This window comes from Apostichopus japonicus, chromosome 14, assembly GCF_037975245.1.
Source record: "Apostichopus japonicus isolate 1M-3 chromosome 14, ASM3797524v1, whole genome shotgun sequence".
Lineage (NCBI taxonomy): Eukaryota > Metazoa > Echinodermata > Holothuroidea > Aspidochirotida > Stichopodidae > Apostichopus > Apostichopus japonicus.
Window position 1 is genome coordinate 24,916,992 of NC_092574.1, and position 18,813 is coordinate 24,935,804.

Below are 18,813 nucleotides of genomic sequence, written 5' to 3' on the forward strand. Positions count from 1 at the left end.
GGGAGTATGAGTTCAAAAACCACCAGGTCCGAGTCCAGGACACTCCCAGACCAAGGGCATTTCATTGATTTTTGTTTGGTCTGTGCATGATAGTTTTTAGTACAGTACACAAAGGGTAATTCTGTTCACTGTTAATCTTATAAGCCTTTCTTTTAAACTCATTTCTTACAGCAGCATTTAATGTTTCTAACAGAATATTTTAATCTAACTTAAATATAGCTGATGTGTATTTAAGAAACTTCATCATTCTTTCTTTGTCTTTTTGAAATATAAAGTGGAATACCAGACAGGCCGCACTGCATGGATCATATGTGGTAGAATGATATGATTGAAAACATTTTCCTTAGCATTTTGGTTAAAGAAAGACAACATACGCCAATCTAGATACTATATTTACCTTTAATACATGTTTAATGAATATGCATGGTTTAGTACTACTTCTTGATGCGGACCAGTGTTCTTGGCATGCTCAGGGGGTATCACTATTGAAAAATTGATTGACACTCTCTTGACCCTGCCCGTTAGTATTGTACCGCAGTTAACGTATAGTGGCGGTATAGACGAAATATTTACTGAAACTCAATATTCTCCTGGTTAATGCGAAGTCTCGTCATTTGATTATAGTTATGATAGTTATATATACATGTTAAATAATAAGGTTTTTGTCAAGTTTCACAAAGTGATGTGAATCGAATCACTGAGCCGAATAGGAAGGCACGTAGAGCAGTGCATTCCAGCCAACACGTGTTCATCGAGGTAAATGAATCTGGAGAAACTATCACACAGTAAATACGCGCGTACGCGCGTACCATGCATGGAGGGTCATGTGATGTGTTCCAGGGTGGTACTAATATATTACTCTCCCCATTACGCATGATGATTTCACCCAACTAGTACGTAAATGTGTATTCGTGCTTAGAGCAGCAGACGACACCCGTTACTTAGCAATAACCGTGCCTGTAGCCTAACGTGATAGCTATATTCCCGTCGAGCAGCATTAGGCTCTGTTCCATGGAGAATTCCGTGGTTGCACTGAACTAAACATTTCCCCACATTTCCCATTTCTACATTCACTTATAGCAAGTAGTAATAACGTTAGGCCATATGAGACAAAGCTTGCCTCTGGAGCTGTATTAATAAGTAAGATCTATTATGTAGAAGACCTGCCTTCATTCAAGAGAATAAGGTTGAACGTTAGCATATTATAACTATTTCGTAGGCCTGAAGTACCAGTACCTTCTTACGCCGTTAGTTCCCATGTCCGATCCGTCTTGGTGCAAATCTTTCACGAAGTCACTAACATTGTTCTCGAACTGCTATAGAGAAATATCAGTTTGGTACCACCCTGGAACACATCACATGACCCTCCATGTATGGTACGCGCGCACCCAATTGACATGAATCCTCCAGATTCATTTACCTCAATGCACGTGTTAGTGTGGTTGTCCGACCAAACATGCTGATGAGTTGAGAAACGCGAACAGAATTTGATGATCAATTATTACGTTTTGAATGATAACGAGTAGAATATAAAGGATTAAAGGTTTGGTAAGTGTAAATGATGATTTTGTATGAGTTAAAGAGGCCATGACACGAAAAATCCAACTCATCGAGAGTAACTTCCTCTAAATCTATAAGAAAATCTATGTTCAAAACTATCCTCAACACCTTGAAAACCTCAAGGACTAATTAGTAATTAACGTTTTAATATTCGCAACCAAAAATAGATATCTGAGAATGCGATTTCACAACAAGACAATGATGACGTCATGTTAGGAACACACGTGCAAAGCCCAGGCATGTATCGGATGCGCGACGATCATACCGTTCCACATACACGCACATTTACACTGAGAGAACAACCACTGTATTACGCTATATCGTTAGAAATTTCAAGTTTGTTTTACAACTGTTGTAAACTATCCGAGAGAAATGCCGGTCCATTGTGTTGTTGGAGGCTGCATAAATATCATTACCCATGCAATTAGCCTTCATCCATGGCTGAAGGACGAAAAAAACACGGCGATTATGACCAAGTTAGTGCACAACACCAGCGCCGATTTCACTGGGCCTAGCCAGTATGCAGCTCCGAATGAAGCGAACACTTCACGGAAGCATACTACGATCCCTCCTTTTTGTTATGAAATAAAACAAATGGACTTTAACGGTTCGACATAGAAGAGTCATTCTTCTGTCAAGTAATCCACAAAAAAAACTACTCTGAAGACCAGATCGGGGAACAGGAAACCTCCAATGGGGCGAGAGGCGATCCTTAGGAGGTAGCGCGCCGAGCAATAGTAGTACTATGCGTTACTACACTGAAGTCGCAATAGACGAAGAGATTTTACTGTATCATCTAAATTAACACCCCCTTCATTGCTCTATTGTATACTAATAAGCTATGAGGTTAGCTTCAGAAGCGATGGGTTGCATCTTCTTGTGAACAAATCTCAGTGCCCCAATTTATTTCTGGAATATGCTGGATCAGTTAGTTATAGCAATAATTTCTTATTCCTATTCCAGGAAAACCATTTTTTATGTTGTGGAGGGAGTGGGGGTAATGGGGATGGGTCAAAATAGGTAGGTAAAAAGATTTTATTCCAAAGGGTGTTTAATTAAATCTCAAAGCGATTTATTTTAAAGTCACAAAGCCAAAAATTCACACAACATAGTTCAAGTGTTAAATCATTGAACAAAATTTATTCAATATCAGTTCTAGACAGTCATTCTGGACAATCTGAACTAACATTAACAACAATCATTGTATTATATGACATAAAAGTAAAACTGTACTTTCCATAAACATTATCATTCTTAAATTACACTAATGTAATTTGTGACATCAAAGGAGGTTAAAAGAAAACAACATACATGAATTTTTTTGCTTTAAGCCTGCAAAGCAGTTGCATGTCCATCGCTATCAATCGTTGTTGTGACAAATACAATAAAGGGTAATTTAAACCAAGAAACACTGCACGAAGTAACTCACATGCAAAAATGTTACACAAGCACGACGACACGTACAACACTGATGGGCAATGTGAAACACAGCATCACACGCATTAAAACAATCGAAGACCATTAACAGGGTGCACTGCTGAGTTTTTGAAGAAAGACTACAAAACAAACCAACTGCTGCTGAAGAAACAAAGTCTAAACATTCAAGAGTTCTGCTGCCTCCATTGGTCTTTATTATGACTTTTCTGTCAAATATCATTGGTGATATGGATATTTTGGCTTCCAGATTAAAGGTACGAATCAAACGTCTGGGAGGTAAATGCCCCAAAAAAGGTCAATGCCCGTTCCCTTATGCACATATTATGTGACATCACGGTCACGCCAATACTTGTGTCCAAATGCATCAAAACATGCCTTTTCTTTCATTGTTGATGTTGGGTCTGGAAAATAACCTTTTCATCCTGAATTAAAAGTCTTGAATTTCAATATATCAACACTGAGGGAACCCTGACGGATTGATAATCCAACACAATCGTAGTTTAGAAAAGGTGTTTCTGGAGGAAAACTCTCAACCAAGGCTTCCTATACAATGAGTTTTCTCCTGGCAACTTGAATCCAGTGTAATGACCATTGGCTGGAAAATCACTTCTGATCCTTTGGACTGCACATGATGGTAGCACAACCCTGACGTGTCTTGCTAGGAACCCCAAGTATCATTGAACCTGTTGACCGTAGGCTATGTATCTGTACTGCCTGGGAAAAAAATTATGAAAGTTCAAAATGTATTAATGTTGGCCCATGATGTCCACAATAACAGGCAGGCATACAATGTACAGTTATGGTTACATTTGTTGTGATTTTACACCTTCCATGTATCATGAAACATTCTTTTGTTTCAGAAAATTGATTTGCAAAACTCCAGGCCAAAGTACTAGCCAAGTAATCATGAGTATGAAATAACACATATGCCTACCTAGCATGGCTGCATAATGCAACTTACATCCCCGAGCCACACTTTCAGTATGCAACCAACCCTACTAGTAGTACTACACACTCTACATATGGGTTGTAAGTTACCGTAACACAACGCACAATACGGTTTAGGGTGTTCCGCGAATTCCAACAACACATGCACAAAATGGACTCGATTTTGTTTTAAATGCTTCGTTAATAAATTCTTACCACGTTGTATGTTCCTTGCAATGGTTTCGAACCGATTTCTTCTTCGATATGTTGTGGGGCTTCAATTTCGGCTCGTTTAACAGGCTCGAACTGATACCGTTCTAACACCTCCGCTCCACCCTCAGCGTTCGGTTCAATATTGGAATGATCATCGCCTTCACTCTCTGCTTCGAATATGAGAAAGGGCACTCTAATTATAGCCCAAATTCACTGCCTTGTGAAGAACCATTATCACTTTGAACTTCGGTTGCCGCAATTGGTTATGGATCCGCCATTTCACAGGAAATTTTGATTTGATATCGCACTTGTGATCGGTGTTTTGTTTAGTAACTACTAGTGGTATGTGTACTTGTCTACTGTGTACGTGAATGGTATGCTCGGAGGATCGTAAAGCAGCGACAACAAATGTGTTCAAAACGTGACGTCACATGACGTCATGCGAATCGGAAAATTTTCGAGTTAACAAAGTTTCAAACGCCGAAAAGGGTAAATTCATTCTCAATTTTCGACTTGAAAAATCAAGTTTTAAACTGGCAGATTGGTTGATACATGTTCTAGAGAACATTCTTTGATGGATCCCAAAAATATAGGACATTTTCGTGTAATGGCCACTTTAAAGCAAGACAGTGATATATAGTCAGAATTAATTGCATTTCTAAAACACGACCTGAATTTCATTGTTAACGTTTTTTGTTTGTTATTTCATTGTTATTCTTTTGTTTTTCATTGTTAACGTATTTCATTGTTAACGTATTTCATTGTTAACGAATTTCATTGTTAACGTAACACTTACACTAGTTGCATATCACAATCTGTGCTGAATTCGTGTAAGTTGACCTAGCGTTAACTGTCATTACGTAAAATTATTGCATCATTCTGTCACATTGTATTAATTCTCAGTTCCTAAAAATAATCGGTGATGATTGTAAACTGTCATTCTATGTATGTGCCTAATCTTATGTTATGTGTGTTAGGAAAATCATGAGACATTTGTTAATTGGGTTCATGTTCAGTGAATGGCCACCATGTTGCTTAGTGATACTTATACTTGTTATTTAGCGAACAAAGAATTAGTTACAATGCATATACCTACCACATAATCCCATGCATATATAGTATATGGCGGTACTAGTAGAGTTGTGATGAAGTAGTTGAAGATTTACTGATAATTAATGTTGTTTCCAGTTTGATTTATTCTGATGTATAGTTTGTTTTGGAAGTTAACTCTGAAGAAGAACATGTAGGCTACTTTTACAATGTTTCATGTTATACTGTTATGTGTAACCTATATGTCTGAGGTTCCTGCCTGCCAATTGCAGGTGGATTGGTATTAGTATATTGTTTGTGTGCATACTTGTTTGGTATAGTTTCGGTGTCATTACACTTGGTAATGCAGGCCACTGTCCATCCCAGGTACAGGATCAGCTGCTGCAATGGTCTATTTGGGTTGGTGAGTACATAGGCTGGTTATGTATCATAAGTGGTTGAGAATCAAGATCCCAACTATTGTCTTCAATTTATTACCTGGTGATGAGTGTGGCAGATGTGGACACAGTTGATTTCCTTGATTACATGTTGTCATTCTTTAACCTAAAACTATATGTGTATATTACTGAATAAAATATGTAAGGTTCATTAAAATCTTCTTGTACCACTACTGCTTGATATTAAAAAATAATATGTAGTGTTTCCTCAATGATAGTTAATGTCTTGTTGTAATTATTGAACATGGGTAAATAGTACAAAGTATGTCCCATGAATTGAATGGTGGTCCATGTAATTATTATTATTGGTGTGGCATATTACCGTAGTATTGTCATTCATGTTACTTTCAGTTGTAACATGGGAAAGACTTATTTTGTTGCTCACTTTGATATTTGCTTTGGTATTCGTACTCACATCGTGTTCAATGTTGATGCTATTGATATTTCATGTGGTGATGGTTCATGATATATAGTCCGATATAGTGCTATTTCATATATTAGTTGTCAAACCCTTGTTAATGGATATAAAGTTGGTAATCTAGTGTCCATGCATCTTGGTATTCCCAATATTTAACTCTCATTTTTTTCTGGGGGGGGGGGATGGACAAATAAGTTAAGTTATGAAAGTGACTAATTCTTCAAACTGTTGGACATAAACATGTATCTGTGTTCAGATATTTATTACGAGCACTAATATCATGTTATATAGTTTTACATGTTTCTAATCCTGTTCTCATGTATATTTTATTTCACATATTTCAGAGGCTGTGTTTCCTTGGTTAATAAATCGATAGTAACGCTAATCTCTGGTGTCGCCCTTATTAACAGATTCTAATCAACGGTCTTACCCATCTTGTTCTCCTCCTTCCTCGGTGCACGTCCCTTCACATGGCAAGAAAGTTCAAACTGCCAACCATATATACTCCCAAGTATACTCAGTTTTGGAGGTTTTAGCCACCTCAGATCCCTCAATAATAATAATAATATTCTTTGTTTTTTGCGTTTTTGTATTTGTGGACTTTCCATCTCAATTCTGTTTTTCGTCGTAATTACAACTACATGCAGAGAATGTATTTCACATTTCGACTCGTATTGATATTTCATGGCCATAGCTGATCTTAAGATTTGCTCCTGTAATGTCAGGGCATGGGCGTCAATCCACGGGGGGACACGTCACCTCCCCCCCCCCCACATTTCGATGGGTGGGGAAACAATATCAAATGTCCCCCCACACATTTGGAAAAAGGGTAATGTCGCGTCTCTATTTGGTTAGGACTTACACATCTCAGGATTCATATCATCGAATATCACTCAATGATGCTGAATGGAGAATTCCACCCAGATCTCGTGAGTTGGTACCCTGAGCTCTCCGGCAATCTTAAGCTTATTCTGCCTTTCTTTCGAGGCCAGTTCCAGTTGTTGTCGGTTGAAGGGTATAAACAAATATTCAAGTTGATGAATCCAGCGGTACGGGCTATGTTTGGTGAAGTCGAAGCTCTCTTGTGGTTGCTCCTCGTCTCCTCCGCCAGTTCGACGGAAGCCGAGAGATCTTTTAGTGCTTTGAGGCGTTTGAAGACATGGCTACGGAGCACCATGACTCAACAGAGGCTGAACCATGTGATGGTGTGCTATATTCACCGCGAACGTCTAGCCCAGTTGAAGCCTGAGGAGTTAGCAGAGAAGTTCGTTGATTCCTCGGATTACAGACGCCGCATCTTCGGGCGATTCCAGTTGAAAACTAGTGCGCTCCGTCATTATCATAAGAGACAGCACTTCATAAGTAGAGCCAAAGCTTGAACATAGTGGTTGTTTAGTTGTAGATGGTGTTTCAAAGACGGTGTCCGTTCCCTAATATTGGGGAAATGAAATAGGGGGCATATTCCGTGGCAGCGCATCCCGTGTTACCTTGTTGTTGAGTGATACCGGAGTTTACTCCACAGTTAGAACACTGGGTACACGCAGGGACGTCGCTAGAGGGGATGTGGGAGTGTCTGACCCCAAACTTGGTCAAACTGACGATATTTGGAAAATTGGAGTGCGACAGTCGGAATTCCGACTGTCGCACTAAAGTTTATCTAGGCATATTTATTTATTCCTGTGATTGTGCATGACGTAAAAATTGAAAAAATGTCTGTCAAAATTTACCTTTAATCTGTCATATTTACCACGTTTTCGTTGCCACACTGAGAAATTGTATCTCGCGATTCTTATACTGCACCGTACAAAACTTCGTATGATTTTGAATACTCCAATTAAAAAATGCCTAAAAGAACTACCGTCATAGGCGTAGGAGCCAATTTGATTTGAGGGGGGGGGGGTTGTAACGACTTGCCCGAAAAATATAACCAAAATTTTTCTACACCCCCCCCCCCGCTCAATCATCAGGCCTTAGCTACGTTCCTGGGTACACGGTGGTTACATAGTACGCTCCGATGATTCACCCGATTACCAGATGCAGATCCACATAGCAACCGAGGTAACTTGCGTGAGGACTCCAACGAACAACCACTGATTTATTTGGATACCTTCATCACTTTAGCCACCACTCACATGGGACCTATTCTAGGTCTGACGATAAAATTTATTCACAGATTGTTAGTTGTAGGGGTATTCTATCCTAAAGCATAGGGCAAAATGGGGCTGGGGTTCCGGTTCGCCACATCATTTGTCAACTTGCACTGGGTTCTAATGTTCATGTCAATTGGAATCACTAATAAAAGAAATAATCCACCAAAAATGAAGGTCGCATGGACTTTATTGCAGATTTCCTGAGTGACGAATTTGTAATTTTCACCCGAAATCACGCAACTAGATGGCTGCTATCCAGCCTGGCAAGTGCCATCTCCAGCGATCTGGCAGGTATTGAAATCTGAAATTTTCTTGGTACGCTGCGCGCCAACCGATGGTGGCGCTCCGCTTAGATAGTACTTACGGCCGGAATACTCGAATAGATTACGTCCCCCCCCCCCCACACACGTTTCAAATCGGAATGACGCCCCTGCTTGTATGCAAAGGTTACGGTTAACATCGAAACCAATAACATCCTTCCTGTAAAAAAATAACTACTCCTAGCCGGAATAGCATTCTCAACATGAAGCCTAGCCTAACCAACTGAATATACAATATAACAAAGCCAAAAAAGAAAGAAAAAAAAATAGTTAAGCAACCAACTTCAGCCACCGGAATATATATTTCAGGGTTTATACACTGATAAACATGGATAATCAGGGTGCTTGAATATGGATCGATATGCATAAACCAGCTTGTTCGTCACAGATAAAACTTCTTTCAAGCAAAACAAGTTACTTCGAAGCCATGGTTTTCTCATTGCCACGTTTAATAGATAATCTAGGTTTATACAGCTATAAACTAGCTAGAGCATAATCTAGAGTTTGTCTTCCGATAAACTCGAGAAAAGGAAACTAAAACAGGAAAGCCAAAGAAAACAAACAAACATAAAAAACAAGCTAAGGGTAGTTCAAGTGATTATTTATTTTGACTGATGAAAGAGAAAAATAGATCTAAGTGTCCAGAGGAATACTTCATTCAATTCATACTGGCACACCGTTTTCAATACAGAGCAAACCTAACTTGAAGTTTACATGTTTGGTCCAAAAATGACTGACATGAAACAAACGTGTGATATCATAGAACCTGACCAAAAAGGTACGGCCGGGACAGCTAGAAAATAGCAAGGCGTTTACAGTTCAACACACCTTGGTTTATTGAAAATAGATAAAGTTCAATGCGAATTACAATATTGATGATATGTTCAAATCCCTTCTCTTGTTGATTAAATCTTGGTATTTACAAAATTCTCAGTGAGAGCTTGAAGTAGCATGCAATTTTTCACCACAACAAGGGGGAGGGAGAGGATGGGATGCCAGGTATGGATTTTTCCATGTTATTACAGGTGGATATATTGGCACAGAAAGATCTTGAATCTTTATAAATTGTACCGAAAATGTTACTTGTTATTGAAGTTACTTCTTTTTATGACTTTGTTTCCGGAATAATTAGCGAGTGAATGACTTGGACTAAGTCTAATGGCGTCCGTATATCTGACCCTGCAGTCTCTTCCATTACGCGCCTACTTCGTAGTTCTATGTTTTCCATGTTCTTAAATAAGCTAAAACGAAACTCCATAATTTGTATAGACCCGTGCGAAAGGCTATTTAACCAATCACTAAACAGCTGATCAAGTTTCATCACCCATGTGATGTATTAGAACGTACGTTGTTTACATGCTTGTAATGATTTGAAGTCACGTACGTGCGGGGAGAGAGTAAGGCAGCCATCGAACGGATAGGATATCAGAATGTAAGTTGTGATAATTTAAGGCAAAATTGACCTGTCTTTGGCTTAATTGCTGGTAGGGAACATGTTAAAGGTCTATCATTTTAATTCAGAGATAATAAGAAACTCGTATTAAGTTAATGATCCAAATATTTGCGTGCTTGAAGTCAACCTAATTCGAAGATTTGACAAGGGGCTCGGCTTGTTAGGCTGTATGTGGTTCACTGCAACGTTTGACACACTAGATTATAATTCACCCTTATTTTGTTTCGTAAGAGTATTTGCGACCTACAGAAATACGTCAATATTTTCAGTCAGTAACGCAAGGCTGTAATACGCAGTATACAGGCAAAATATGTGCAACAGATTTGTAGGGCTGTAACATCTGAACCAATATATTTACAAGACAAACATTTGGTATGCATGGGCACCTAGGATTCAATGTGGTTTGAAATTCCATTCAGCTTGGACAGATATTCTGGCCCTCACAAAAATTATACAATGCTGACTACCCACCTAATTTACCTTTCCCCTTCCTCTTTTTGTAACGGAAGCTTTAGGTGTAAAGATTATATTTTTTTTTTACATTGAATGGTTTTACAAATATCACAGTAATATTCTGGGAACTAAACTTTCTTGCTTTCAAATGCTTGACCAGATTTATGATATTTGTTTTTCTCATTTTTAGAAAACAAGTATGGAAGATTAATACTCTATCAAATAAATTGAACAAATCACCCTTTCTAATCTAAAGTTCAACATTTAAATCAAAATTACACCCCTCATGCACATATCTAACACTGTGACTTCAGTCACGATTTTTGTCTAAACTTACAAAATACGTACTAAGTTGTTTTTGAAATTTCTAAAGGTCTGAATTCAGGTTTTTGGTTGACTAGTTTTGGTTCTAGCCCAGAAATTGTTCATCCTAGATTGATAGCCTACCGTTTTATTTTAAAGATAGGTTCTTTGAAATATGTTAGCCTTATATGAAACTAAAACAAAAGCAAATATGATGTTCGTTTCATGATGGCAAGCATACCATTAATTGGAGGAGTATTTTCTGTGTGTGTGCTAGGTGGTGTATATGTAATTCTAAGCAGCTGTGCTATGTAATGTCTATGGTAGTATTTTCCCCTGTTGTCTGACTGGAGAATCAAATCGCCTCTTCTTGCAGCAGTAATGCACCATTTTCAATACTTGAATGCTCCGTATTGGCCAGTTGCAACCAGGAAGTCTTTGATGATCTTGAGATCAGTCATTTGTTTGAAGTAGTCACTGGCGATAAAAGCCGTCATGTGATGGGCACCAAATTTAGCGCACTCGACTCTCAGTAACTGTAGATAGAGATAATAGCATTTCATGCTTGGGATATATCCTTGGCTTGCAAATTATCAATTTCAATTAGTTTGAGCTGATAAGGTTTTCATTGATAACACTGTCACCGTTTTTATGTAGGATACCTTCGCTCTATGAAAATTATGTATTCACTTATTTACACTAGTTCTGTACTTTTGCCGTGGTCAGTTGTCAGAACATGTAAGTCAAGCCCATCTACCGTGGCATCGGGAATAATATGAAACTAAATCATTCATCAACTAGGTTTATTGTTTCAGTCTCTCTCTCTTTTTTTATTACTAACTATGCTAATTTTAATGCTTCAAAATACCCGAGCACATTGCAACTGCATCTACCAGTTAACATACGTCTTTAAAACTTAAGGAATTCATCTGCTTCATGTTGCTCACCTCTGCCTGAAATTGTGTCGCTATTTGATAGAGATAAACGCAGTTGGTGATTTGTAGTTTATCCTTCAGAAGTTCCTCACATAGTCCCTTTAATTTCATCTCTTGATAACACTCAGCAATCTGAAGGAGATCTGTAATCAATGATGAAGACAACACAAAGGTTTTGAGTTTAATACACCTATCATAATAATCAGCAACAAGCAATGTGTAAATGATATGAGATCACTGCAGAACGACACTTATCTCCTGGTTCAAATATCAATTAATTATTCATATTCATCCCATGCATCTTGCTTACAGTTTATACAGCAAAGTGAATTCTGATTTAATATGTAAATCCTATTTTGGAACATAGTGTGTAAACTGATTCTCTTGACAACAGTTAGTAACATCACAAAAGTTTGTCATCAATCAAAAACAACACTAATGTTTGGCTTCAATCTCCAAGAAATAGAAATACTCAAATCGATATTGATAAAAATAAGCAACCTAAAGAATGTTATTGATCATTAGAGAACAAACACTAACGCTTTGTTATGAGAGCTAGGCTGGGCCCAGGGATGCAATCATGTCGATCTGCCTCCTTTGAGGTCTTTATTATTTTCGTCAAAATGAAAATGAGAACACATCATCTTCATCCCAAAGTTATACGCAGGCCCCATAATTGACCAAGGGCTTGAGAAAGTAATCAACTTGACCCCCTTCTGACCCCCTATCATCAAGCAGAACAATAATTTAACTACATACATTTTAACAGTATGAATGATGTCCTTCCTTCTCAACAGGACGCCTCTTTTGTAATTGTTTATTCACACATCATGTGAGAAACTATTACAACAAACAAAATGAGGTAACGCACTTACCTACAGCAACATCGAATGAGAGTTTGTTTGTTATTGTCCCAGTGTACACATACTCTATGTAAGTATTGAAACCATCATAGGTGAAGCCTTGGATAGTTATACCTCTGCCAAAAGATAACAATTGTTAATCAAATTTGGCAATGCAGGGTGTACAATTGTAACGATCTGAGAAAAGGATAATATCATTATGAAATTTGATATGGACCTGTTACCCAATAATTGAAGTAAGCAGTGCAGAAACTGATCGCCGACACTTTATGCAGAAATGGATGGCAGCAACCTTTATGCAGTCCTCAATTTATAACTTGGAAATAATTCGCAAGCGATGTTCCGTTATATAATTTAAAACAAATTCAATAAGAGTGTTCACAAATGAACTTTATATTATATTTGATAATTTTTAAAACATCTTATCAAATTTTATTAAGATTATCACTGAACGGGGACCGCAACTGCACAGTCGAATTTTACCCTTTTTTTTAAGATTGCCACTCTTCTCATTTCGAAATTAATTCTTCAAATAGAACTTACTCTTTCTCTTTCTCTACCCAGTCGTTCTGGAACATCCTCCGGAAATACTCACTCCTAAACAGAAGAAAAATATGTTATATATAAATAACAAAGAGCTAAATGTATATTTCTGTAGCATATCCAAGATTTATCAAAGGGCGGAGCATAAAGCAATAATCTGTATATATTGAAAGTTTCTACCAAAATATTGGTTGATATTAGTACACTAGGCTGAGGCTTGCATTCCACAGGTCAGGTCCTATTGGCTCAAATTAGAACAATAGGCTAGGGCTTGCATTCCTCAGGTCACCTCCTTTTAGTTCAAAGTAGTACACTAAAGCTATTATTTAAGGCCTGGAAAGGTTATCTGAAGTATTGACACCTTTGGGAGTGTTTTTAGGGAAGTGGGTGCAGTTCAGAAGATAATAATAAAACATATCGACAGTTGGTTTCTCTTCTCTTTGTTATAATCAATTCGCTTCTCTCTGACAGGCTCTCCTATAGCTTTTAGAAGGAATGATCCCATCAAAGTTGCATACCAACAAACCATATACTTCAGCATCATTAACCTTGATTTGATTAATTGACACATTTACTCCTTCAAACACTATCAAAACCATCTTCCACCAGAATAGCATCTTGGAGTTTGGTCAGAGGTGTCCATGCATTCAACAAACTTCTTCCTTTGAAAGGTTAGAACCCTGCACCGTGGACTTGCCTCTTGGTGTATGTGTCAGGGTACCTACTAAAACCTATCTTGGTAGCTGTTCAATAGCTTCAAGGATGACTTCTTGGTCATCAGGACGTACATTGGCAGCTTCTCCAAAACATTCACCATATATGACTGAAGTCTGTGAGGCAATTATAAGACGCATGCCTTGCCACTGACAAACTTGCCCCATCACTTCAACTGTCTTTTGTCCAATATGCCACGTTGTTTTGGTCAACCAATTATAATGGTGAGTAAAGCTTACATACCTCAATACACATCTGCCTTACCAATGGTATTGTTCAAAAGTTAACTATGGAATTAAGCAAAGCATACTCATTTCTCATTTGGAATGTCGTACAAGACAATTTGACATGATTTCAAAGTACACTTCTATCGTGGCAATGTTGAAAGTATTTACTCCTTAATATTTTGCACTGCAGCTTATGTCACACTGCTCTGTAAAGCATAAATTTTACTGCCCACAGTTGTTTGTAAGATTAAGGTAACCCATTTTGAGGTGGCTTGAATTTAAATACAATTACCTTAAATAAACATCTTTCCAACAAATATCTGCTTCACACGGTGTCACCTCAAACTCTAACACCATTAATAAACTCTGCAAATCATATACATCTGTGAGTCCTTAAACTTAGATTGGCTGAACACAAGCTTGGAATCCTAGTACATTTACAGGATAAGGCACCTGGCAATGCTTAGCTTTGGATAACTGAATTAATCATTGCGACCACTCACCTGATCATAAGAATACTTTTGTGTGCTCTAATCTTCTTGTTCTCAACAATGAATATGATGTCTGTAATTTCCTAAAAAAAGGACAAAAGTAAACAAATTAGAAGAGCGTCTCTTGAAAGATTATTTTGCCATGCTGGATAGTACATGGTCGTGGTCTCCAATGTTCATTTTCATTTGGTATGAATCTACATGAAATTAACAGTTGAAAATTATTAAAATTGACATGTATAAAGTAATATTTAACACACTTTCCATTCATAAAAAATAAGACTGGATTAAGATTTAATATCTAGTCAGGGTGGCAGAGGATGGTTTAATGTGGGTGGAGAGAAGGGGGTAAAAAGGACATGCACACTTGAAAGTTGCCCCAGAATGTAACTACAAAATGAATCGTCTGTGTATTCTGTACCACAAAGTTCAGTATTTTTACAACATAAAATTTTCCCAACAAAAGAGCATTTCTTACTCTTTGACAAAGAAAATATGAAAAGGGCACTTTCTTAAATCTAAAAAAAATTGAAAAATGTGGGGGAGCATGTACATCCCCCCCCCCCCCATCCACTGGGCCTTGCGCCTCCTGAATGTGGTTTTTATATTGATTCAGCTTACTAGAGATAAATAAACAGTTCCTGTACAAGCTTACCTCATTTTCAACGAGACAATTCTTCAAACTGGTCAAAACATCCCCTCCATATCTTTTATGAACAGCTATCAAGTTGTAGCGAAATCAATCAAAAGAGGTGGTTAAATATCTGAGAATATATTCTGACAGGAGCTCAAGTTTTCTCAATTCTTGATACTGCATTTATGCATAGCCACCTGTTCTAACTTGACACTGGATTGGGACATGGACACAGAAGCCTATTACTTAGTAACACAAAAACGAAAAAATTTAGACAAATGTTGTTTGTGTTAGAAATGAAATACAAGAAATGAATGAGTCCAAATGAGGTTTCTTTGCAAACGTTCTGATTGTGGTATATACGGTGATTCTAAGTTTTGTTCAATGTATAAAGAAATAACAAATTTCAGTAAAAAATTATATTATTCACAGAGGAAAGTAATACTTAAAGCACCTTGCATTAAGATAGCTTTGGAAATATAGACATATGTAGAGAATATTGACATCTAAAAGCAAACAGTCGAATACGTTTCAGATTTCAAGCGGACTCAACAGGAAGATATAGGAAGTAAACAATTTGGAAGAACATTTGGCGGTATACCATCACATACCACCTACTATGATCCACTTCAGGGAAGATTTGAGGATTTAAGCAAATTAGTCCATCGGGGCAGGCTCGATATCGTTCACTGTCGTTGCACATATTTAGTACCAAGGTCTGACCACATATTCTGGTGTGTTTTCATATGCTGATTACAATTCTCGATGTTGGATGGTTCGGGAAGTGTTATTTTTAGAATAAACAGCAGTTTAAGACGGACTCATTTAGTCCGCTTTGCGTTGTTAGGACTTCTCCCGCCGCAGCGATTTTTCAGTAAAGAGCTAATCAAAATCCTTATTGTGTATCATGTGATATGTCAGCTGATACGGAAAGTACTCGATTCGGCGTGATGCATATGCACAGACAGTGACTGTGTGTATGTAACGTTTTTACGTGTTTACAAATCGTATGCATAACGTACTGCACAACAAGAAAACGATGGGCTGAATAGAAAGTCTAACGAAATTTACAGCCAACAGTTGGCAAACCGACGTCAAATGTGCCGAGATATGAAGTAAACCGAGTATTTTTCCTTATGTTTATTTCTGTGTGAGCGTTTCAAGTTGTCCCCACTATCTCAGAGTCATCCGGTCCTACTCTCATGGGAAGGTGCTACGTGTAATTTTCCCAAACCTGAAAATATATATTTTTGCCTGGTCACTGCGTTTTTGACCAGCTACATTTGCATTAGAGGTGATTCTCGAGGCAGACGTAAGGAGCGGACAGTGTTTAAAAGTGCATTTATTCAAATGATGTTTTACACTACATAAATTTGTTATTTTCGAAAAATTACACTACTTTAAGAATGCAACAACTCTTAAAATATTCTTTGGACATTCCTCTATTACTTCAGGATGGTTATTTATGGGCCTTTTAACCTTAGTATTGAGTAACCCCAAGGCAAGATCAATATTCCCAACCTAGCTTCTACCTAACATTACCAGTCCGTAATCCAACTGTGTACATTTAGATGTTTTAACCAAATACCAACTGTAGCAACATACTAACCAGATACAATCGAAAGTGGTCGCCAAGTAACGGGGGGAGATGAATAACAAGCGAAGGCATCGTCTAAGGAAGACAACTCAGATTTCATTGGTGACTTAACCAATGCAAATCGACAACTTCCCCAGATGTACACTTCACCTGCATCATTGAGGGCAGCACAAAAGTCACTGGCATTAGTGGCAGCAACCTGGGAGAAGCTGGAAGAGCAATAAAAGTTGATGTGAAACTTCAAATATCGTACATATGTACATTTTTGAAAACTGTATAGTGTAAGCAATCAGAAAACCAATGTTTACTATTTGCCGGACTCATATATGGCGGCCATCTTGGATTTTCAAAATGGCCGCTTTAAAAATGGGTGTTTCTCAATATCTCAACATCTAGGGGACCCAGAGTCCTGATTTTAATGGCTAAACCTACGTTTGCAGGGGCAAGGAATCTAGTGGTACCAAGTACAATAAGCTAAACGTAACCACAAGGTGGTCATCTTGGATTTTCAACATGGCCGCCTTAAGAATGGGCGTTTCTCAGTATCTCAACTTCTAGGTGACATAGAGTCCTGGTTTTAACGGCTAAACGAGCTTCGAGCTATCAACTCGCTCTACCACTTGTTTTGAAGCCATTGAAATTATCTAGGTCTTAGTATATTTTAGACAGTCATAGTGGCCCCAAATTTGGAAATGTGGAACTAAAAACCAGGATGCATCATCACAACGATTTTGTATTGAATTGTATACAAAGGCCCAGTTTCCCAAAAATCCGTTACGTGATTGGAAGCAACGAAAATCTTGAGCAACTTACGTAAGCGGTACGTAAGCTTTTATATCCTAATAAAACTAGGCATAAGTTACATTTATTGTTCAGGGTAAGCATTAAATAGTATTTTATTGAGAAATATCTTCATAAGGAATTATTAAAAGTAGGATTGCATCAAATTCAGCGATCGCTTGGAACCGCCGTAATTATAATTCGTTGTTAAGCCTTATGTTACATTTTAGCGTTTAGCGCCGTATATGTGGACTGAGTCGCATGGCATATCGGGGGATAATTTCCGCCATAAATTTCTGTTTTAGAGTTTGTTTGTAAGAGTTTATGATAATTTATATATTTTTTATGGCTGGTATGATATTATATGTCATTGCTATTCATATTGCAATTTTATGAGGCTGTTAAATGGGTGCAACCATATGATGAAGGGCCCTAGCAACCAGCCTAATTTCTCCAGCAAAACATCCTCGTTACAGCAGTCGCGTTTCGGGCAGTTACACATGTCACGTGACTGGTCACCTGATATTATCGAAGTGTTGTTATATGTATTTAACCTTTCAAATTCAGCCGTTTTAAATGTGATTCGGAGTATTCTTTCGTATGATGGACTGACATCTGGACTGGCACTATGATATCCCATGGTATTCAGTGTTCTAGGTGCAACAGACGAGTATGTGCCCCAGATCCTGAACATTGACGCCACTGGGCAGAAGTTGTATGAAGAGTACGTGTCAGAGCGAATCAATGGGGAAGTCAGCCTGTGGGCACCAGTGAAGAAACAGAAAACAAGATGTACATGTCTGGCAACAAGAAAGCCAGTGTGAAACTCCAGGACAAGGCTGATGGTCCTTGCCAGGTCCAACCGAGACATTGATCTGAAACAAGCCATCGGGAACTACGAGTTCACGTTGACAACGAGGGCACTGTTCGCGCCAAACGGAGCAATGCTGCCATGCACTGACAAGTCAAAGTTGATCCACCTCCTTGAGAAGTTGAGAACAGCAGAACCACCCGATGACGATCAGCAGCAGTTGCAAGATGCACGTGGTCTGCAGCGCGATGCAGTGGATTCTGAAACCATGGACTTCACACACACTGAGGGTGGCACAAATCGCATGATCGCACTGATGGACGGTATGGTGGTCGTGCAGAAGCTGACAAAGAAACCAGCCACGGTAGTGACAGTCAAGGACCTAAGTGAATGCTTCAATGCCAGACTGATGTCTCTGACAAGAGACTGTGATGAGATCATTCTGGTGTTTGATACTTTCAAGGCTGACTCCTGAAGAGTACCACAAGAGAGAAACG

General features: G+C 38.3%; 1 protein-coding gene across 3 annotated transcripts in view; it reads right to left on the reverse strand.

Moving 5' to 3' along the window:
• Positions 1 to 9,092: 9,092 nt before the first annotated feature.
• LOC139979447 (RCC1 and BTB domain-containing protein 2-like) overlaps positions 9,093 to 18,813 on the reverse strand; it is a 31,470-nt gene continuing 21,749 nt past the window's right edge. For all 3 annotated transcript variants that reach the window (XM_071990242.1, XM_071990241.1, XM_071990243.1), the window contains exons 8-14: positions 16,738 to 16,934; positions 15,150 to 15,214; positions 14,507 to 14,577; positions 13,063 to 13,116; positions 12,532 to 12,635; positions 11,669 to 11,799; positions 9,093 to 11,257 (exon numbers count right to left, since the gene is read on the reverse strand). In XM_071990242.1, coding sequence (XP_071846343.1) covers positions 11,114 to 11,257; positions 11,669 to 11,799; positions 12,532 to 12,635; positions 13,063 to 13,116; positions 14,507 to 14,577; positions 15,150 to 15,214; positions 16,738 to 16,934 — 766 coding nt within the window. In that variant the 3' untranslated portion in view covers positions 9,093 to 11,113. The remainder of the gene's footprint in view (positions 11,258 to 11,668; positions 11,800 to 12,531; positions 12,636 to 13,062; positions 13,117 to 14,506; positions 14,578 to 15,149; positions 15,215 to 16,737; positions 16,935 to 18,813) is intronic.